We start from the raw sequence: 21,537 nt of genomic DNA, 5'->3' as shown, positions 1-21,537 counted from the left end.
TAAGAACCAACTCTTCTTCTTCTTCTTCAGTAATCTCAGGGCTCTCTCAGCCTCCCCTCCCTCACAGGGTGTCTGTTGTGGGGAGAGGAAGGGAAGGCGATTGTAAGCCACTTTGAGCCGCCTTCAGGTAGAGAAAAGCGACATATAAGAACCAACTCTTCTTCTTCAGTCATCTCAGAGCTCTCTCAGCCTCCCCTCCCTCACAAGGTGTCTGTTGTGGGGAGAGGAAAGGGAAGGCGACTGTAAGCAATTTTGAGACTCCTTCGGGTAGAGAAAAGCAGGGCATAAGAACCAACTCTTCTTCTTCTTAAGAAATCTCAGGGCTTCTTCTTCCCCCTGAATGCCCCCCCTCCAATGGAAGTGGCCATTTTCTCCTGGGGACCTTATCCCAGCAGGTGCGGTGGCAACCTTAATTTCAGTCCCTCTGGGTTCTGCCTTGTTACCTTCAGGTTAGTTTCCAGCGGTGTTTTTCTAAGCGCACGCAGCCAAGTCGCTTGATCAGCTACCTTCCCTTTGCAGCAGGAGCTGCTTGTGTGGAATTCCATGCCATCCGTGCTGCCAAAAAACCGGAGAAGGGCTTTGATTTCCACCCTGGAACAAAGCCAGGTATAAACGCCTCTCTGTGTCATCTAGACCTCCTGCTTTGGGATCTGTATTTAGATTCTTCTGTTTTGGCTGCACCTTTGTTCAGCATGTTAAATAACAAACCCAACCTGTTGGTTCAAACCTGTTGGCAAGAGTCTTCCTTCTCTTAAAACCGTTTTATTGGAAGATGTTTGGACTGGATCTGAGCAGCTTTTTTGCTGGGGGAAAAGACAGGCGCATTCCCTTTTCTCCACTCAAAAGTGCCGTGCTGGGGGGTCCCAGGAGTTGCCTGGACGAGGGACAGGGGCTGTCATAAGCAGGGGAACTGGATGAGAAAGAGGGAAAAACCTAGAAGGAACCAACCCTTCGTTTTAACCAGAGAGAAAAAACTCCCCTGAGATGACTTGTTCGAGAGGGGTGGCATCAAAATCGAAGAAATGAATAATGAGGCACGTGGAGCTACTGTGTTTTTTGTAATTCTCAGATTAGTTTAATACAGTGGTTCTGAACCTGGGGGTCGGGACCCCTTTGGTGGTTGAATGGCCCTTTCACAGGGGTCGCAGCAGGGCAAGCAGCGTGGCCATCCACACAACAGCCTTGCGGGGTAGATCGAGATAGAGCGTTTGTCTGTCTGGAGCAGCGGAAAAGAGCGAGATCGGCATGGTGGGACAAGAGGCAGGACTGAACTGAGAAACCCTGAACAATGGATCTTCACATCATGGGTCAGGTTCGGTTTATTTTCTGTAAAAGAACCCTTGCATACTTTTATGGTTGGGGGCCACCACAACAGGAGGAAGTGTATTAAAGGGTCATGGCATTAAGAAGGTTGAGAACCACTGGTTTTAATAGTTTATACTTGTAGTCAGTCGCTTATGGTGGCCCACAGCCCATAGAGAGGTAGAAAAAACGTTTATAATAATAATATAAATATAAATTTATTATCTACCTAAAATCTCAGCATACATCATCCGTTCTAATAATTTAAGGCCGCCTTTTTCAACCGTGGAGGAGTCCCTGAAATAATTTTTCAGGCTTGGAGGTGCCCCCGAAGTGAGGACAGTTGGCCACGCCTCCCTGCCACGCCCCCCGGAAGTGATGTGTCATCAGGAGTGGGAACAGGCAGGCTCCAGGAGGACTGAGGGGAGAGAGCCAGGAGGTGGTTTAAGGTGGGAGTAGGTGTGCAGGCCCCGCCCCTTCTCAGGTGCAGAAACCACAAGAGAACTCACTCATGCTCGGGGGTGGGAGCAAAGGAAGCAGTCAGTTCCCTAGCTTATTAAGAGAGGAACGGAAAGGCCGTGGACCCCCTTGGGTCTTCTGCAGACCCCCCCCCCCCGGGTTTCATGGAGTGCTAGTTGGGAATCCCCAGTTTAAGGGTTAGTTTCGGTGGGCGGCTAGGTCAGTCTGCAGGAGAAGAGCTGGATTCAAGTCCAGCAGCACCTGAGAAGCCCACAAGAGCGTCAGAGCATCAGCTTTCAAGCGTCCAACCTGAAGCAACTGAACTCAAATCTAACAGGTTCAAGTGAATCTGTGTAGATTAGACACAGGAAATTAATTTGAGATGAGAGCAGCGGCCCCTAATCCGGACAGCCTGGTCCACGTCCTCCCTATGCATCCAGCTGGTTGAACTCGGGCCAGTCCCAGTTCTCTGAGAGCTCTCTCAGCTCCAACACCCTCACAGGGTGAATAAAACGTGGTCTTGAAGGTCCCCTGCTTTGCCTTGCTGCCAGACTGGCTCATTGTAAGAACCACAGAAGAGCCCTGCTGGATCAGGCCCGTGGTCCATCTATTCCCTCATCCTATCTCATATAGTGGCCAAACAGATCCTCCATCACAGGGCAGAGAGGCCGAGGCCTTCCCCTACTGTAGCCTCCTTCCACTGAGATTCGGAGATTAAGTGCATCTCAAGATTCAGGTTCCGTGTAGTCACCATGGCAGCTAGCCACTGATGGACATCTCCAGAAATTTTCTAATCCCCTTTTCAAAGTGTTCATTCCTGTGACATCACTATTTTCTGTGGGAGCGTATTCCACCTTTTAATCACTCTCTGTGTAAAGTGGTGTTTCCTTTTGTCCTTCTTGAACCTACTGCCCATCAGCTCCTTTGGATGCCCTCGAGTTCGAGTACTTTGGGAGAGGGGGAAAAAGTTCTCTCTTTCGGGTCTTCCCACCCATGCATAATCTTATAAACATTTCTCACGTCCCCCCCCCCCCAAGCTGTCTGTTTTCTAAAGAGAAACCTCCCAGCCTCTTCAACTTTTGCTCCCTGGGAAGGGGCTCCAGCCCCCTCATCGTCTCGGTTTCCTGTACTTTTTCCAGCTCTGCAAGGTCCTCTTTCAGACGGGGAAATTGCTCCCCTTTTTGCTTCATATAGAAGCTGTCAGAACATTTATTAGGAGGACAGAAAAGTCTTCTGAGAAGAGGGTGTTTTACTGAAGGCAGACCTCAGAGCAGAAGTTTCTGCCCACATTTCCCCTGCTGACAGGCCCTGTTCAGCTCAAGATGTCTGTGGTTTCCTGCCTGGTTAAATAAATTGTACTTTGGCACCTATTTGCTTTAGTTTTGTTTGCCTGCGTGCCACGCTTCTCCTTGGTCACTGTCCAGTGGAGGCGAGCAGAACGTACTACGGTCAGGTTTGGTCACTGAGCCGGCATGGTGCGGTGCAGGATCGGAGAGGCTCAGGTTCAAATCCCCACGTGCTGACCCTGGGCCAGGCACATTCTCTCTGTCTGCACTATCTAGCAAGGTTGTCGTTATCAAGATAAAGTGGAGGAAGAGGGTGATGTTGCAGCACAGAGTGGTGTTTCTCTCTCTGTCACTCTAGCTCTATAGCACTCGTCATAGAATCATAGAATCATAGAGTTGGAAGGGGCCATAGAGGCCATCTAGTCCAACCCCCTGCTCAACGCAGGATCAGCCCTAAGCATCCTAAAGCATCCAAGAAAAGTGTGTATCCAACCTTTGCTTGAAGACTGCCAGTGAGGGGGAGCTCACCACCTCCTTAGGCAGCCTATTCCACTGCTGAACGACTCTGACTGAGAAATTTTTTTTCCTGATATCTAGCCTATATCGTTGTACTTGAAGTTTAAACCCATTACTGCGCGTCCTCTCCTCTGCAGCCAACGGGAACAGCATCCTGCCCTCCTCCCAAGTGACAACCTGTTTGCAGACTCCTGTTTGCTGTGCAGTTCCCTTCCCTTCCCCTGACTTCTAAGTGGGGAGAAAGTGGAACGGACCAGCCTAACCCAGCCAGTCTGTTTAATGTTGTGGCTTCTGGTTCGGTTGGGTTCGGCAACCGTCTGAGCCAAAGGGACCTGGAATCTTACGGTTCGCGCCCATCCCTCACATTGAGACATTTCATCTCCGCATCGGAACAGTTTGAGTCAGGGGTTTGCTAATACCGGCTCCTAATCTTGGCCAGCGGCTCCCAGATCTGGGCCAGATTTCTCCCGGCCTGCCTGAAGGAGCAGAGCTCCTCATGAGACGGATTGAGATCACCCATGAAGTGAGGCTGTCCGGGCAGGCCTCTGCTGCAGCTTCGGGTCTACGTTGAGATGATTCATTGGCATTCCTCACCGACTCGCCTTGGAACCAGCCCAGCCCAAAGTCAGTCAAGGGAATCCTGCCGCTGAGCAACGGCTACGGACGTGAAATGCCAGGACGGCTTTCTAGGAGCGGGGGGGGGGGGCTTTTGGGCTGCTGCCCTCCGTTCGCTGAAGGCATGAGCTTCTGCTAGAAGAAGAAGAAGAGAAGAAGAAGAAGAAAAAAAGAAGAGTTGGTTCCTTATATGCTGCTTTTCCCTACCCGAAGGAGGCTCAAAGCGGCTTCCAGTCACCTTCCCTTTCCTCTCCCCACAACAGACACCCTGTGAGGGAGGGGAGGCTGAGAGAGCCCTGAGATTACTGAAGAAGAAGAAGAAGAGTTGGTTCTTATATGCCGCTTTTCTCTACCCGAAGGAGGCTCAAAGCGGCTTCCAGTCACCTTCCCTTTCCTCTCCCCACAACAGACACCCTGTGAGGGACGGGAGGCTGAGAGAGCCCTGAGATTACTGAAGAAGAAGAAGAAGAGTTGGTTCCTTATATGCTGCTTTTCCCTACCCGAAGGAGGCTCAAAGCGGCTTCCAGTCACCTTCCCTTTCCTCTCCCCACAACAGACACCCTGTGAGGGAGGGGAGGCTGAGAGAGCCCTGAGATTACTGAAGAAGAAGAAGAAGAGTTGGTTCTTATATGCCGCTTTTCTCTACCCGAAGGAGGCTTAAAACAGCTTCCAGTCGCCTTCCCTTTCCTCTCCCCACAACAGACACCCTGTGAGGGACGGGAGGCTGAGAGAGCCCTGAGATTACTGAAGAAGAAGAAGAAGAGTTGGTTCTTAGATGCTGCTTTTCTCTACCCGAAGGAGGCTCAAAACGGCTTCCAGTCACCTTCCCTTTCCTCTCCCCACAACAGACATCCTGTGAAGTGGGTGAGGCTGAGAGAGCCCTGAGAGAGCGCTGCTCGGTCAGAACAGTTTTATCAGTGCTGTGAGGAGCCCAAGGTCACCCAGCTGGCTGCATGTGGAGGAGTGCAGAATCGAACCCGGCATGCCAGATTAGAAGTCCGCACTCCTAACCACCACACCAAACTGGCAAGTGGGACCCAAGTGGTCTGGCTGGGCATGGCGGGGGAACTTTGGCTACGCCCCGTAGTTCAGATACAACTCGGCTTGCTTGCTCTGCCACCTTTTCCCTCCCTGTGGCTTTGCTTATCGCTTCTGGAGAGGACAGGCCTTAGAAGCCAGCTGAAGGAACCTGGCTGAATGCAGTGTCATGTCTTGCGTACTCTTCGAGGGCCTTAATAATAGCTAGCTGTGAAATGGCCCTACGTTGAAGCACTCGGATCTCTTCACGTTTATCATTATCTGGCTAGCAGTGTACCTAGAATCATAGAATGATAGATTTGGAAGGGTCCCCCCTGGGTCATCTAGTCCAACCCCCTGCTCTACGCAGGACACCCACAACCCTCTCGCTCACCCACTGTCACCTGCCACCCCCTTGAGCCTTCACAGAATCAGCCTCTCCATCACATGGCTCTCCAGCCTCTCTTTAAAAATCTCCAAGGTTGGAGAACCCACCACTTCCCGAGGAAGCCTGTTCCACTGAGGAACCACTCTAACTGTCAGGGACTTCTTCTGGATGTTTAGATGGAATTTCTTTTGAATTAATTTCATCCCATTCCTTCTGGTCTGTCCCTCTGGGGCAAGAGAGAACAACTCTGCTCCATCCTCTACAGGGCAGCCTTTTCAATACTTGAAGATGGTTATCAGATCCCCTCTCGGTTGTCTCCTCTCCAGGCTAAACAGACCAAACTCCCCCAACCGTGTTTATTACTCTCCACAGTCAGGGAACCCCTCCTCTGGGTAAAAACTCTATTTAACTGTGATTATCTTTGTCGAATCTCAACATACATCATTCCTACTAATACAGTCAAAACGCTAAAGGTTAGGCCAGGGACCCTCAACCTTTCAGAGCCCGGGGGGCTCATTTGGCATTCCGACAGGACACAGTGGTTGCAGCAACAAAATGTCCGCCGTAGGAGGTGGAACCTGCCGCAAGATGCAGCCAAGTTCAGTAAACACCGTATAAATCTTTGTGCTGTGGTGGCAGCTGTTGGGAAAGCAACCCTTTTAGAAACCTGCATGGTAAAAGCCTTACCTGGCCCCACCCGGAAAACACTCGGCAGGTGCTGTGTTGCCTGTGGGCACCATGTTGGGGACCCCTGAGTTTGACTTCGCGTACGTTATACAGCACATTACCTTGGCCTGTGTTTTCAGAGAACAGACACTTAGCCACGAACGCAGCCATTTGGGAGTGGCGGGATATAAATCTCAAAATAAAGAAAGAATAAAAACGAAACCCCTGAAAATAAGATCTGGAGTGTTTTCTGCTCAGAGAAGCGTGCTGGTCCTTTGACCCACCCAGCTGCCTTCACACCTGCCCCTTATTTTAATTGATCTGTGTGCCTCTATAAGGCAGACGAACACAAAAAGGCACAGTGCTTCGGGTCTCCTTTTTAGTCTGTAGGGGAATGATCCTATTAAGAGAGCCGGTTTGGTGTAGTGGTTAGGAGTGCGGACTTCTAATCTGGCGAGCCGGGTTCGATTCTGCACTCCCCCACATGCGACCAGCTGGGTGACCTTGGGCTTGCCATGGCACTGATAAAACTGTTCTGACCAAGCAGTGATACCAGGGCTCTCTCAGCCTCACCCTTCCCACAGGGTGTCTGTTGTGGGGGGAGGAAAGGGAAGGCGACTGGAAGCCTCTTTGAGACTCCTTCGGGTAGGGAAAAGTGGCATATAAGAAGCAACTCTTCTTCTTCTTCTTCAGTAATCTCAGGGCTCTCTCAGCCTCACCCACCTCACAGGGTGTCTGTTGTGGGGAGAGGAAAGGGAAGGCAAATGGAAGCCTCTTTGAGACTCCTTCGGGTAGAGAAAAGCGGCATATAAGAAGCAACTCTTCTTCTTCTTCTTCAGTAATCTCAGGGCTCTCTCAGCCTCACCCACCTCACAGGGTGTCTGTTGTGGGGAGAGGAAAGGGAAGGCAAATGGAAGCCTCTTTGAGACTCCTTCGGGTAGAGAAAAGTGGCATATAAGAAGCAACTCTTCTTCTTCTTCTTCAGTAATCTCAGGGCTCTCTCAGCCTCCCCTCCCTCACAGGGTGTCTGTTGTGGGGAGAGGAAGGGAAGGCGACTGTAAGCCTCTTTGAGACTCCTTCGGGTAGGGAAAAGTGGCATATAAGAAGCAACTCTTCTTCTTCTTCTTCAGTAATCTCAGGGCTCTCTCAGCCTCACCCACCTCACAGGGTGTCTGTTGTGGGGAGAGGAAAGGGAAGGCGACTGTAAGCCTCTTTGAGACTCCTTCGGGTAGGGAAAAGTGGCATATAAGAAGCAACTCTTCTTCTTCTTCTTCAGTAATCTCAGGGCTCTCTCAGCCTCACCCACCTCACAGGGTGCCTGTTGTGGGGAGAGGAAAGGGAAGGCGACTGGAAGCCTCTTTGAGACTCCTTCGGGTAGGGAAAAGTGGCATATAAGAAGCAACTCTTCTTCTTCTTCTTGAGTAATCTCAGGGCTCTCTCAGCCTCACCCACCTCACAGGGTGTCTGTTGTGGGGAGAGGAACGGGAAGGCGAATGGAAGCCCCTTTGAGCCTCCTTCGGGTAGGGAAAAGTGGCATATAAGAACCAACTCTTTTTCTTCTTTCTTCTTTCTTTCTTCTTTCTTCTTCTTTCTTCTTCATGGGGTCTTTTATGGCAGGCTGAAGGCTGGTCACCAAGGTAACTGGATAGTGGGACAGCTTCTCAGATCCTGGGCCAACTGGCTCCCCCAAAATGGTCATCTGTGACAAAAGGTTCATCGCATCTGTCATGCAAAAACCCACAGGGTTAGCAAGGGCAAAACGTGTGGTCGGATGGATGGCTTGTTCTCCCTTTTTGTCCCAAGTGTGGGTTGCAGGATGTGACAGCCAGTGCAAGGGCCCGGTGATACCTTTGAACGGTTCATATTGGTCACGCACCTGCTGACTTACAGAGAGGGGTCTCTAGGGTTGCCAACCTCCAGGTAGGGGCCAAAGATCTCCTGGGATTGTAGCTTCTGTCCAGGAGGCAGAGGTCGCTGACTCGCTTTCTCTTTCCCAGATACTATTTCCGAAACTGGCACGGGATGAACGATAAGGAGCCGGCCGTCTGTCGCAGCGTCCCTCGCCTGAGCGACGTGGAAGACCGGAAGGGGGATCAAGGCAGCGCCCTGCTTGACAAGCCGTCCTTTGAGTACCTCTTTGAGCAAGTACGCACCTCGGCTGGCCCGTTCCGATTTCGCCCGCTGTGTGTCCGGCAGAAGCTCTGGTTGAGAAGGCCGGCTCTAACCACTACACCATGATTCCTCTCCCAGCCATGCTTTCCCGAGGAGACCATGAAGACCCGGCTTCTCCTGGCTTTCTGCAAACTGCCAAACTGAATAATTCAGGAGGGCTTTTTTGGCACAGGTCATAGGGTCGCACTGTACCTACTAGGATGCACAGTTCGTGGCTGTGGTCTACCTCCAGATGTCAAGTGGACTCCGATTCCCATGAGCCCCCGCCAGCATTATGCTGGCGGGGGCTCATGGGAATTGGAGTCCACGGACCTCTGGAGCATCACGGTCTGGCCAGCCTTGTTAGTTCTATCTTGTACGTTTCAGTTTGGTTCCAGGCTTTTAAAACTCACATGCATTGGTTCCTGAATATCCTGCACTCTCCACACAATCCACTGTGAGAATCCCTGTGAGAAAGGCACACCGTAAATAACGCGAATAAACAAACGTGTCATCACAGGTCGGATCCCCCCAGCATGCTTTTTGGTAGTCCAGGGTCCCTAGCTATGTGGCCTGGACCACGGAACTCCCGTGCGTTTTCCGCTGGGGAATGTCCCTTCTTCACGGCTGTTCCGTGTCCCTTTTCTTCCCAGGGGAAACACGACTTCATCCATGACGTGGCCTCTCTGAAGGACCTGCGCAGCGAGCAGGAGATCCACCAGTTCAAGAACGAGAGCCTGGGGATGGCCGTCCTCCATCTCTGCCACATGGCCCTCCGCAGAGGCGTCTCCCTGGAAGAAGTCGCAGAGAGGATCAGGTGACCACTGGTCAGGGCGGAATCTGCGCTCTTAATGCACTTCCCAGCCCTGGGATCGTGGGGTTTCATTGCAGGCCACAAGACATTTAGAAGCAGGGGGGAAAGCCCAGTGTTATTAAAATGTCTGTCTGTCTGTCAGATGGATGGATGGATGGATGGAGGATAGATGGATAAGATAGATAAGATAGATAAGATAGATGGATATTTTGATGTCAACTCACAGCCCAGCTTGGTGTCATGGTTAAGAGCAGCAGCTTCTAGTCTGGCGAGGCAGATCTGATTTCCCGCTCCTCCTCTACATGCAGCCATCTTGGTGACCTTGGGCTCATCACAGCCCTGATAGTCCTGTCAGGGCTCTCTCAGCCCCACCTCCTTCACAGGATACCTTCACAGGATGCCAGGTTCGATTCTGCGCTCCCCCACATGCAACCAGCTGGGTGACCTTGGGCTCGCCACGGCACTGATAAAATTGTTCTGACCGGGCAGTGATATCAGCGCTCTCTCAGCCTCACTCACCCCACAGGGTGTCTGTTGTGGGGAGAGGAAAAGGAAGGCGACTGTAAGCCGCTTTGAGCCACCTTTGGGTAGGGAAAAGCGGCATATAAGAACCAACTCTTCTTCTTCTTCTTCTTCTTGGTGGAGAGGAAGGGAAGAAGAAGGCGATTGGAAGCTGCATTGAGACTCCTTTCGCAGTGAAACGTGCGGTATAAGAAGCAACTTTGCTTCTTCTGTTATTGAATCTCAGGTCACGGTCTTTCCCATCCCCTCCTTCCTGGTCCCATTAATTGGAGATACGGGGGACCTTCTGCATGCCAAGCAGAAGCCATGTCACTGAGCCATTCCATTCCCCTTGGAATAGTTACTATTGAGAGCCATTGTGCACATTGCTGTGGAATCATTGGATTAAAGTTGAACCGCAGACGAGAACTGGGGTGCTGATTGCTGAGCTCCAGCCTTGTTCCCTTTGTGGTTCTTCTCTGTCCCGTTCTGCCATTCATACCGTTTCACGTGTCCGTCCGACCCTCGCAGCTTCAAGGAGTGCATCCCCCGCTCCTTCTGCCGGCAGATCCAGCAGAACAACTACCTGACCCGATTCCGCATGAGGAACATCTTCAAGAAGTTCTTGCAGCGCTTCCAGCGGCACACGATGAGCGTCGGCAAGCTGACCGAGCAAGACATCATGTACAAGTATCTGGTGACCCTGGAGACCCTGGCCCCGAGGTTTGGGAGTGAACTCTTCCCTGTGCTCTCCCTCGAAACAATTTCCGAAGGCGAGAAGGTGCCGCTCTACATCAACGGAGGGCACAGCTCTCTGGAGAATTCCCATGATTCCCAGGACAGCTACCGACCCCCCACCCACGAGGTGAAGATCACGGGCACCGACGGCATTCAGTGGCGGCCCATCTCTGCTGAGGTATGTCCATTGGCTCCTCTCTCTCCTCTCTCCTCCCTCTCTCCAATCTCTCCCCCTCTCGCTTTCTCCCCCTCTCTCTCCTCTCTCTTTCCCTCTCTCCCGTCTCCCTCTCTCTCCACTCTCCCTCCTCCCTCCTCCCTCTCCAATCTCTCCCCCTCTCTCTCTCTCCCCGTCTCCCTCTCTCTCCTCTCTCTCTCCTCTCTCCACTCTCCTCTCTCCCGTCTCCCTCTCTCCTCTCTCCACTCTCCTCTCTCCTGTCTCCCTCTCTCTCCTCTCTCTCTCCCCTCTCTCTCCTCCCTCCCTCTCTCTCCCTCTCTCTCCTCCCTCTCTCCTCTCTCTCTCCCTCTCTCCACTCTCCTCTCTCCCGTCTCCCTCTCCTCTCTCTCTCCCCTCTCTCTCCTCCCTCCCTCTCTCTCCCTCTCTCTCCTCCCTCTCTCCTCTCTCTCTCCCACTCTCCTCTCTCCTGTCTCCCTCTCTCTCCTCTCTCTCTCCCCTCTCTCCCTCTCTCTCCTCCCTCTCTCCTCTCTCTCTCCCTCTCTCCTCTCTCCACTCTCCTCTCTCCCGTCTCCCTCTCTCTCCTCTCTCTCTCCCCTCTCTCCCTCTCTCCCTCTCTCTCCTCCCTCCCTCTCTCTCCCTCTCTCCCCTCTCTCTCCTCTCTCCCTCTCTCTCCTCTCTCCCTCTCTCTCCTCTCTCCACTCTCCTCTCTCCTGTCTCCCTCTCTCTCCACTCTCCTCTCTCATCTCTCTCTCCCCTCTCCCTCTCCTCTCTCCTCCCTCTCTCTCTGCTCTCCTCTCTCCTCTCTCTCTCCTCTCTCCCCCTCTCCCTCTATATTCTCTCCCTCCGTCTGTCCCCCCCCCCCTCTCGTTCATTGTGGGTGCATCTCTGCCTCTCTCTGCTTGGGAACCGGAGCTTTCGGCTTTCTCAGGGGAACTTGGCAGGGCCTGTCGGGTTGCTCCATCGCATCTGGAATCCAATTTGGCTTGATTTATCGCCCGACCTAAGGCTTCAAAGTGGGAATGAGAATTAAAAACCTGGATTTCACAGTGATCAAAACCAAGCAGGGAGGTTGGGCCAAAATTATCCCTTGAAGGGAAAGAGCCCAAGTGGTTATTGGAAAGTTGTCATGGGACATGAGTGGTGCAGCCGTTTTCTATTTTTTAAACCAGTTTTAACACCATGGAAATTGATGTCTCACCGCCGTAGGGGTTTTTAATGGGTGTTTTAATGAGTCAATATTGTGTTTTTATTGGGGATTTTAGTGTGACCCACTGCGAGCCAGCTTGCTGAGAGTGGTGGGATATCAATCACAATGTAACAAAACAAAATAAAGTCCAGAATTGTCGGCTCGAAATAAAAGTCCGTCCAAAGAGATGATGATGTGATAAAGTACTTTAAGAGAGCCAGTTTGGTGTCGTGGTTAGGAGTGTGGACTTCTAATCTGGCATGCCGGGTACGATGCTGCGTTCCCCCACATGCAGCCAACTGGGTGGCCTTGATAAAACTGATAAAAGTGTTCTGATTGAGCAGTTCTCTCGGGGCTCTCTCAGCCTCACCCACCTCACAGGGTGTCTGTTTTGGGGAGAGGAAAGGGAAGGCGACTGGAAGCCCCTTTGGGTAGAGAAAAGCGGCATCTAAGAACCAACTGAGCCTCCGGGGAGGGCGGTATAAAAATATAATAAATAAACAAACAAACAAACAAACAAACAAACTCTTCTTCTTCAGTAATCTCAGGGCTCTCTCAGCCTCCCCTCCCTCACAGGGTGTCAGTTGTGGGGAGAGGAAAGGGAAGGCAATTGGAAGCTGCTTTGAGACCCCTTTGGGTAGAGAAAAGCGGCATATAAGAACCAGTCTGCATAAAATCCCAATAAAACCCCCATTAATACCCCAGACATAAAAACATAGCACAGATCCAACTAATCATTATAACAAAACAAAAAAAAAAGGAAACATGGCGGGGAAGACTAGCTCGAAACCCTACCCATTCCCCCAATAAAAATCTCATAGAGGGGGGTGGGAAGAGGGGTCCAGATGGAACCCGCAAGCCGCCATTCACATCCTCTATCCTGGAAGGGGAGGGTCTTAAAAACCTTCCTTGCCGCACTGGCCCCAACCATAGCCCTGAGCTCCGTTTCGCAGGCCCTGCCAAACGCCGGAGGCTTTGGTATCCAGCCACCCTGTTCTTCCCTCCTCCCCCCTTCATAAAGAACCTTGCCTGGCGTTTCCTGTCTGCATTTGTTGTGTCCTTACACTCTCTCTGGGTGGGGAATAGAGTGGCCGTTCGTGAGTAGGGGGAAGCCATTGGGGAGTGTGCGGCTCTTGATAGTTTCACTAAGATCTCTGTGGGGGCGATGTGTTAACCTCACGTTAACCTAGACAGGAGGGGATCAAGTTCAGGGCTATCTACAAGCCCCGGGGTCCGGCGGTTGGAGTGGACACCTGTGTGAGGCCAAGGTGCCGAGGTTACCTCCCAAAGCAGGGCGAGATGACATGCCCTGAAGGTGGGGCTGAAGGGGAATCCCTCGATCTGTGTGGGTATTGCGAATTAGTCTTCACAGAAAGTATCTCAAGCTTAGTTGTTTCTTTTCAATAAATCACAAGCCCGGGGGAGTCGACTGGGAGCGTGACACCGAGGGCTGCCAGCGGTGGGTTTCCAGAGTGCTTTTTGGCTTAAGGGGAGTTTCCCAGTAAGGAAAGGCCCCTTCTCCCCCCCTTTCTCTTCTGTAATAGTTAATATTTGCATTGGTGCCAGCCACTCGGTTCAGCCCCCTCCCCCAAGGCAGGTCAGACAGCAAACTGAACTTCAGGCGGGCATTTGTAAAGCAGAAGGGCTCCCAGGCTGCTTCTCAAGCTCTAGCGCAGGCCGGCAGGATGTGGGGGGAGGGCTCCCTTCCCTCGAGCGCAGAATTTCCTGTCCTCAAATGCAACCAGCTTCTCTTGCCGCATTAAGAGTCTCAGAGTCTCTTTGCAGCTGGTGGATCCTGATAGGGCAGCGGCCAGGAGTAGCCTCCTGTGGGCTCCGAGCTGATTTCTTGTCGCAAGAGCCGTCTGTGCTTTTCGGCATGAGTGTCCAGTTCTAACAAAGATGCCCTTTTTGCCCTGAGGGGGTAGCCAGGCAGACTCCTCTTCGAACATTCACAGGACTATTTTGGTGCGGTGAACCCGCATGTAAACATTTTCTTGATGTGGTGACCCATTAAGACCCTCAGAAGAGCCCTGCTGGGTCAGGCCAGGGAGGGTCCCTCCGGTCCAGCCTCCCGTCTCACCCAGGGGCCAGCCAGTTCCTCTGCAGGGCCAGCCACACGGCAGAGAGGCCGAGGCCTTCCCCTGAGAAGACCCTCAGAAGAGCCCTGCTGGGTCAGGCCAGGGAGGGTCCCTCCAGTCCAGCCTCCCACCTCACCCAGGGGCCAGCCAGTTCCTCTGCAGGGCCAGCCACAGGGCAGAGAGGCCGAGGCCTTCCCCTGAGAAGACCCTCAGAAGAGCCCTGCTGGGTCAGGCCAGGGAGGGTCCCTCCAGTCCAGCCTCCCGTCTCACCCAGGGGCCAGCCAGTTCCCGAAGCCTTCCCCTGATGCTTTCAGAATTTATTAACTCAAATTTTTATCTTTATATTTACCTTTATTGATGCAATTTTATCTTGTAAACCACCCTGAGTCCACAGAGAGAGGGCAGATAACAAAAGTGACTCGGTGGCTAAAAAGGCAAATAGAATTTTGGGCTGTATCAAACGGAGTATCGTGTCCAGATCATGAGACGTGATGTTACCGCTTTACTCTGCTCTGGTTCGGCCTCCCTTGGAGTCCTGTGTTCAGTTTTGGGCACCCCAGTTGAAGAGGGATGTAGACAAACTGGAGCGTGTCCAGAGGAGGGCAACAAAGAGGGTGAGGGTTTTGGAGACCAAGATGTATGAGGAAAGGTTGGGGGAGCTTGGTCTGTTTAGCCTGGAGAGGAGACGACCGAGAGGGGATCTGAGAACCATCCAAGTATTTAAAAGGCTTCCATGTAGAGGATGGAGCAGACCCCAGGGGCACGGACCAGAACCAATGGGATGAAATTAATTCAAAAGAAATTCCGTCTTAACATCCGGAAGAAGAAGTCTCTGACAGTCAGAGCAGTTTCTCAGTGGAACAGGCTTCCTCGGGAGGTGGTGGAGATTATTCTTTGGAGATTATTAAGCAGAGGCTGGAGAGCCATCTGACGGACAGGCTGATTCTGTGAAGGCTCAAGGGGGTGGCAGGTGACAGTGGGTGAGCAAGAGGGTTGTGAGTGTCCACAGTGCAGGGGGTTGGACTAGATGACCCAGGAGGTCCCTTCCAACTCTATGATTCCAGTTATAAAAATAAAATAAATCTAGTACCCAAGGCCTTCTTCTGAGGCTTCCTTCTGGCTCGGGGATTCAGAGGCTTAGATTCATCTGCTTGGCAGCCTCGGTGTTGTAACTAACCTTCTGGCAGGTCAGAAGGGAGGTCCACGTTTAACCATTCCCCAGCGTAGCTATCATGAGTTGCGTACAGGCTGATGGGTTCAGCTGCGGCCCCTTTTCTCTTGACCCTGCAGCGAGTGGAAATCCATCCGCATCGGGGCTATCTGGGGAGGAAGACCAAGAATAAGGACCACAGACCCAATTGGCCCTACCAGCCAGTGGAAAAATGTGAACCCAAGTGGGCACACTTCTGTGACTTCCAGGAGATCACACACATCGTCATCAAGGGGAGTAAAGTCAGCATCCACCGTCAAGACAATAAGTGCCTGGTAAGTCGGAGACAAGTCCAGCCTCCCGTCTCACCCAGGGGCCAGCCAGGCCGAGGCCTTCCCCCGATGTTGCCTCCTGGCTCTGGGATGCAGAGGCTTACTGCCTCTGGATGTGGAGGTTCCCCTCAGTGACCATGGTGGTTCTAATGTCCCCTAATGTCTCTGCAATGATTTTTCTCTCTCTAGGATTTGTCTCTTCAGTCCCACGAGGCTGCTCTGTCCTTGGTGTCCCTGGTAGATGGTTACTTCAGACTGACCGCTGACTCCAGCCACTACCTGTGCCACGAAGTCGCTCCGCCCCGGCTGGTGATGAGCATCCTGAATGGCATCCACGGCCCGATGCAGTAAGCAGCCCCTCCTTCTGTTGCTCAAAACAGGTCCCCGCGTGAGGCCCTAAGGCTCAGAGCGTCCACTGGTTCAGAGCCACCTTGGTGGATTGGTTAGGAGTGTGGACTTCTAATCTGGTGAGCTGGGTTTGTTTCCTGCTCCTCCTCCTCCACATGCAGCCAGCTGGGTGACCTTGGGCTAGTCACAGCCCCGATGGCACTGTTCTGACCAAGCAGGAATCTCAGGGCTCTCTCAGCCTCCCCTCCCTCACAGGGTGTCTGTTGTGGGGAGAGAAAAGGGAAGGTGATTGGAAGCCCCTTTGAGACTCCTTCGGGTAGAGAAAAGCGGCACATAAGAACCAACTCTTCTTCCTCAGTAATCTCAGGGCTCTCTCAGCCTGCCCTCCCTCACAGGGTGTCTGTTGTGAGGAGGAAAGGGAAGGCGACTGGAAGTCGCTTTGCATGTTGGGTTGAACATGTGGCACCGTGGCCATTGAATTTATCTGGGTCAATCTGTGGGCTAGTTTACATATATTTGTTAGGTGATATGGCCATAGATGGTCATGCTGACCCCCCTAACGCTCCCGAAATGGCCAATGCTGGGCCTGGAGGAGGTGGGAAAGGGAGGGGCGTGTCCACAGCTCTGCTTCCCAACCATATTCTGCACATTTGCACCACTTCTGGGCTTTCTCGAAGCCTGAAGGATTTTTCCGGTAAAAAAGTTAGGAAAGGCTATGCAGAGGCCTTCGATTAATTAACTCTGTGGAGCATCTGGGCAGGCAAGTTGCTCCTGGTCAGAGAATGCCCCTACTTACCCACCGTTAATACATGTTCAGAAATAGATTTATCTCTGGCTGGGCGGGGACCTGATAGGTATCATTTCGACTCCAAAGCGCTCTTTTCTGAGATCTCACTGGTGTGTGGTTTGGGAGGCGACAGGGTGACCATTGGTAGCAACGCATGGCCAGACTATTAGAAACAGCAACTCACGGATCTCTCCGTGTTCCTCTCTGAAATGCTTTCTGTTCCTGCCGCCTTAGGGAGGAGTTTATCTTGGCCAAGCTGAAGAGGGAGGAGCAGGAGGACGGACTGTATGCCCTCCGCTGGAGCGTGCTGGACTTCAACCGGATGATCTTGTCCGTGGTGAGGAGAGGCCAGGTGTGTTCCAGGAAAAGCGGCAGCGGCCTTTTAAAAGAAACGTTCTCCAGTCAGCTTCAGTTCTGGTGGTGGTTGGGACCAGGCTTCCTAGCCCAGGGGTAGTCAAACTGCGGCCCTCCAGATGTCCATGGACTACAATTCCCAGGAGCCCCTGCCAGCGAACTGCGGCCCTCCAGATGTCCATGGACTACAATTCCCATGAGCCCCTGCCAGCGAACTGCGGCCCTCCAGATGTCCATGGACTACAATTCCCATGAGCCCCTGCCAGCGAATGCTGGCAGGGGCTCCTGGGAATTGTAGTCCATGGACATCTGGAGGGCTGCAGTTTGACTACCCCTGTCCTAGCCCTAGGCATATCAGTCCGGACCACCCTTGACATTCTTGCCTAATCAGAGTCAGCCCCAGTTTGTATTTGGGTGGGAGACCCCCAAAGAAGCCCAGGGGTGCTCCGCAGAGGCAGGCAATGGCAAACCACTGCCTCTGCCAGTCTCTTCACAGCCCTGATAGTGCTGTTCTCACAGAGCAGTCCTGTCAGAGCTCTCTCAACCCCATCTACCTCTCAGGGTGTCTGTTGTGGGGGGAGGAAGGCGATTGGAAACCGCTTTGAGACTCCCTGGGGTAATGAACAATGGGGTAGAAAAGCCGAATCTTCTTGCCTTGACCGGGAAGGCCTCCTCTCCCTCCTTCTCCTCAAAACGGCTGATGAACCTGGGTCTTTTCAAAAGAGTCTGGGTGGGGGGATCGGTATGGCCGAGGCTTATAAAATTACGCACAGGGTACAGAGTGGAGACAAAGAGAACTATTTCCCCCTCTCCCAGAATATTAGAACTTGACGGCAACCAATTAAGTTGATGGGCAGTAGATTCCGGATAGACAGGAGGAAAGACTAGCTGACCCAGCGAAGAATTAAAACATGGAATTTGCTGCCCGAGGACTCGGTGATGGCCACAGGCGTAGCTGGCTTTAAAAGGGGGATTAGACAGGTTCATGGAGGAGAGGACTGCCAGTGGTGACTAAATGGAACCCCCACATTCAGAGGCAGTCAAACCCTCTGAATCCCAGATCCAGGAGGCAGCATCAGGGGCCTCAGCCTCTGTGCCTTGCTGGTAAAACCTCCAGAGGAACTGAATAGCCACTGCATGAGACGGGAGGCTGGACTAGAAGGACCACTGGCCTGATCCAGCAAGTGTCTTCTAATGGTTTTGAAACATCAGCCTGTCTCCCTTGATATTATGCAACCTAACCAAAGTCCCATCATCCGTGCTAGGCCGGATTGCACTATCTTCCTCGACCAAGTTCACTCTGCATAATAACAGAAGGCCGTGTGGGAGGCCGTGCAGGACTGAGATTCCCATGTCTGCAGCCTTTCCATGCTCCACCAACTGCAGTGGTTGCCAGTTGGATTCCGGATCAGGCTAAAGGTTTTGGTAATTACCTTCAAGGGCATACGCGGTCAGGGCCCAGTGTACCTGAGGGACCGCCTCCCTGCCTATGCCCCTCAAAGAGCTCTACGCTGTGCCACCACCAACCGGCTAATGGTCCCTGGCCCTAAAGAAGCCCGCCTGGCCTCAACCAGGGCCAGAGCCTTCTCTGTCCTGGCCCCCACCTGGTGGAAGGAGCTCCCGGAGGAGATCAGGGCCCTGAAGGAGCTAAAACAAGTTCCGCAGGGCCTGCAAAAAGGAGCTCTTCCGCCAGGCATTTGGTGGAGACCAGGCGTAACCAGCAACATCTGCAGGGCCCCTGCTCCCACCCTCCCTTCCAGAAATCCATCAATGCGTTCTGGACCTGTTTGCCCCATTGCACTATTTGCACTCTTCACTGTTACAATTATAATTAATTAGTATCAGTGTTACGGTTATTTATATGCTATGGATTGTTTCATGTTCTTGGATGCTTTAGGATGCTTTGGGCTGATCCTGTGTTGAGCAGGGGGTTGGACTAGATGGCCTGTATGGCCCCTTCCAACTCTATGATTCTATGATCCTGCATAGAGCAGGGGGTTGGACTAGATGGCCTGTGTGGCCCCTTCCAACTCTATGATTCTATGATCCTGCATAGAGCAGGGGGTTGGACTAGATGGCCTGTGTGGCCCCTTCCAATTCTAGGATTCTATGATCCTGTGTTGAGCAGGGGGTTGGACTAGATGGCCTGTGTGGCCCCTTCCAACTCTATGATTCTATGATCCTGCATAGAGCAGGGGGTTGGACTAGATGGCCTGTGTGGCCCCTTCCAACTCTATGATTCTATGATCCTGCGTTGAGCAGGGGGTTGGACTAGATGGCCTGTGTGGCCCCTTCCAACTCTATGATTCTGTGATTCTATGTATTGTTTATATGTTTTATGTAAACCACCCTGAGCCTCCGGGGAGCCTGGTATCTAAATTTAATAAACAAATAAATAAATAAAATGCCCATCAGCTTTACCCTGATTCCGCCTTCTGAAGCTTAAGAAAATATTTTCTGGCTCGGATCACACTGAGTCACGGCTGGAGGAACCTCACCTGTGCTTAAGCAGGATGGAGGGACCGGCCAGCCCACTCATGTCTGTTCTCCTTCCTCCAAAGTGTGCAGGCCAGGGAAGAAGACGGGTGCTTTGGTGTGGGGCTGCCTAGCAGTGGCCCGGATTGGTCGATATCCTTCCCTCATTCTTCCTTCTTTGCTCGTTTGCTCCAGAACGGCCGGATCCAGGATGCCGCAAACTACAGACAGTTCCGGATCCAGAGGAAAGGGAATTCCTTTGTGCTGGAAGGCTGGGAGCAGAAGTTTTCCAGCGTCCAGGAGCTGATGGCCGCTCTTAAGGGCTGCACGCTGCATGCCGGAAATGAGTCCTTTTTGTTAAAGAGGTGTTGTCTACCAAAGCCAGGAGGTACAGAATAGGCCACGTAAAAAGACTTAGTCTTGCTTTCGGGGGCATATAGGCCAACCATAGGGATTCTCTTATAGCAAGCGGGGGTACGCACAGTATAGCGGGTGTCCCCAATGTCAGTGGTCCCCAACCTTTTTATCACTGGGGACCGGTCAACACTTGACAATTTTACTGAGGCCCGGGGGAGGGTAGTCTTTTGCCAAGGGAGGTCGCTGCCGCCTGAACCCCTGATCCACTGGCTTTCCCGCCGCCCACTGGGGGGCGCTGCCAGCAGCAGCTGCGCAGTGCCACGCTGAGGGGGAGCCCTAGCCATGGCGGCTGCTGGAGAGCACCAAAGTTGAGCCAGCGGCAGAGTGGCAGGGCAGCCCTTGAGGCTGCAGCCGGGGAGGAGGGCGAGGAGGAGCCACGGACCGGTACCGGTCCCCGGACTGGGGGTTGGGGACCACTGCCCAACGTGATGCTCATGGGTACCACGGTGCCCACCAAGACCTTCCTTTGCACCCGTCAAGTATTGCACATTTTTTCTTATGGATAAACATATGGAATTATATGGATAAATAAATGTATGTGTGACAAGGTGTACAGAGAACATTCTGGAGCAGGGATGCTCTGTCTTCTTGGTGCTTGGGGGGAGGGGGGCAGCTGTGGGAGGACCTATGCCAGTGGTTCTCAACCTTCCTAATGCCCTGACCCTTTAATACAGAAATTTGACCAGTGGCGTGAAGATCCCTTGTTCGTGATTGTATATAAATTGGGTTTTTCCCGGGGCTTCTCAATTCAGCTCTGCCTCTTGTCCCACCAGGCCGATCTCACTCTTTTCTGCTGCTCCAGACAGACAAGCGCTCTCTCTCGATCTACCCTGCAAGGCTGTTGTGTGGATGGCGCCCCCCCCCAGCCAAGCTGCTTGCCCTGCCGTGACCCCTGTGAAAGGGTCGTTTGACCCCCAAAAGGCTCCCGACCCCCAGGTTGAGAACCACTGGCTTATGGAGTTGAAGCTCTGCTGGTGGACCTCCCGATGGCCCATGGGACACAGAGTGTTTGACTGGAGGGGTCGTTGGCCTGATCCAACATGGCTACTCTCATAGTCTTAGTTTTAAGGGTTTTATTTTTTTTTTGTTTGTTTTGACAAATCTCAATCTCCGCTTCCTTCCGCAGAAGTCTCAGACTTGCTGATCACGCGGAAAGTGAAAGACAGCAGCAGGCAGATCCTGAACCTGACCCAGCTGAGCTTCCACCAGATCCGGAAGGACGAGATCACCCAGGTCAGCTCGCTTTATGCCCTTTGGGGCTGTCAGGGAAGTGTTAGGTAAGCCGGATGTAGCTTAGGAAGGACCCAGCCTTCTCCTTCTGCGTAAGGAGCTCTGTGTCCTCGCCTAACTCTCAGAGAAGGACACCCAGTGATTTAGGAGGTGCTGACATGGCAAGTTTGGGCTGAATTCTTTGCTTTATTTATTTGCATTTATTTCGTGATTTATATACTGCCCTTCAGAGACATACGGTGTTGGGGTGGTTTACACAGACTAAAAACTCAAGAAAACCAATGAAATCCACATATATATAAAATAAAATTAAGAATTTTTAAAACCACAAATTAATCGCTGTTTGCATCAGCCACAATTACCGCGTCTGTAGCCAGTGAGATGTCGGCTATTAGGATCCCCCCTTGATGCCTTTTAGATCTGGCCCCTCGCTTCCAGCAGAAGGAGGCTTGGCCCTCTGGCTGAATTGGGGAGGGGGGGGGAGGAGAGGGATACTAGTAAGGATCAGTATAGGTTGCCATCTATCTATTGGTGTAAGAGGTGTTTTTTTTA

At 52.4% G+C, this 21,537-nt stretch overlaps 1 protein-coding gene across 2 annotated transcripts in view; it reads left to right on the top strand.

Annotated features, from left to right (window-relative positions):
* TYK2 (tyrosine kinase 2) overlaps positions 1 to 21,537 on the top strand; it is a 59,074-nt gene that overhangs the window by 23,923 nt on the left and 13,614 nt on the right. For both annotated transcript variants that reach the window (XM_077329781.1, XM_077329780.1), the window contains exons 4-11: positions 8,247 to 8,394; positions 9,054 to 9,217; positions 10,247 to 10,631; positions 15,183 to 15,377; positions 15,564 to 15,721; positions 16,744 to 16,861; positions 19,534 to 19,726; positions 20,882 to 20,988. In XM_077329781.1, coding sequence (XP_077185896.1) covers positions 8,247 to 8,394; positions 9,054 to 9,217; positions 10,247 to 10,631; positions 15,183 to 15,377; positions 15,564 to 15,721; positions 16,744 to 16,861; positions 19,534 to 19,726; positions 20,882 to 20,988 — 1,468 coding nt within the window. The remainder of the gene's footprint in view (positions 1 to 8,246; positions 8,395 to 9,053; positions 9,218 to 10,246; positions 10,632 to 15,182; positions 15,378 to 15,563; positions 15,722 to 16,743; positions 16,862 to 19,533; positions 19,727 to 20,881; positions 20,989 to 21,537) is intronic.

The sequence above is a fragment of the Paroedura picta genome, chromosome 3 (assembly GCF_049243985.1).
Source record: "Paroedura picta isolate Pp20150507F chromosome 3, Ppicta_v3.0, whole genome shotgun sequence".
In the NCBI taxonomy this organism is placed as follows: Eukaryota; Metazoa; Chordata; class Lepidosauria; order Squamata; family Gekkonidae; genus Paroedura; species Paroedura picta.
The sequence above is the reverse complement of the archived record's forward strand: the minus strand, read 5'-3'. Positions and strand labels throughout refer to the sequence as shown.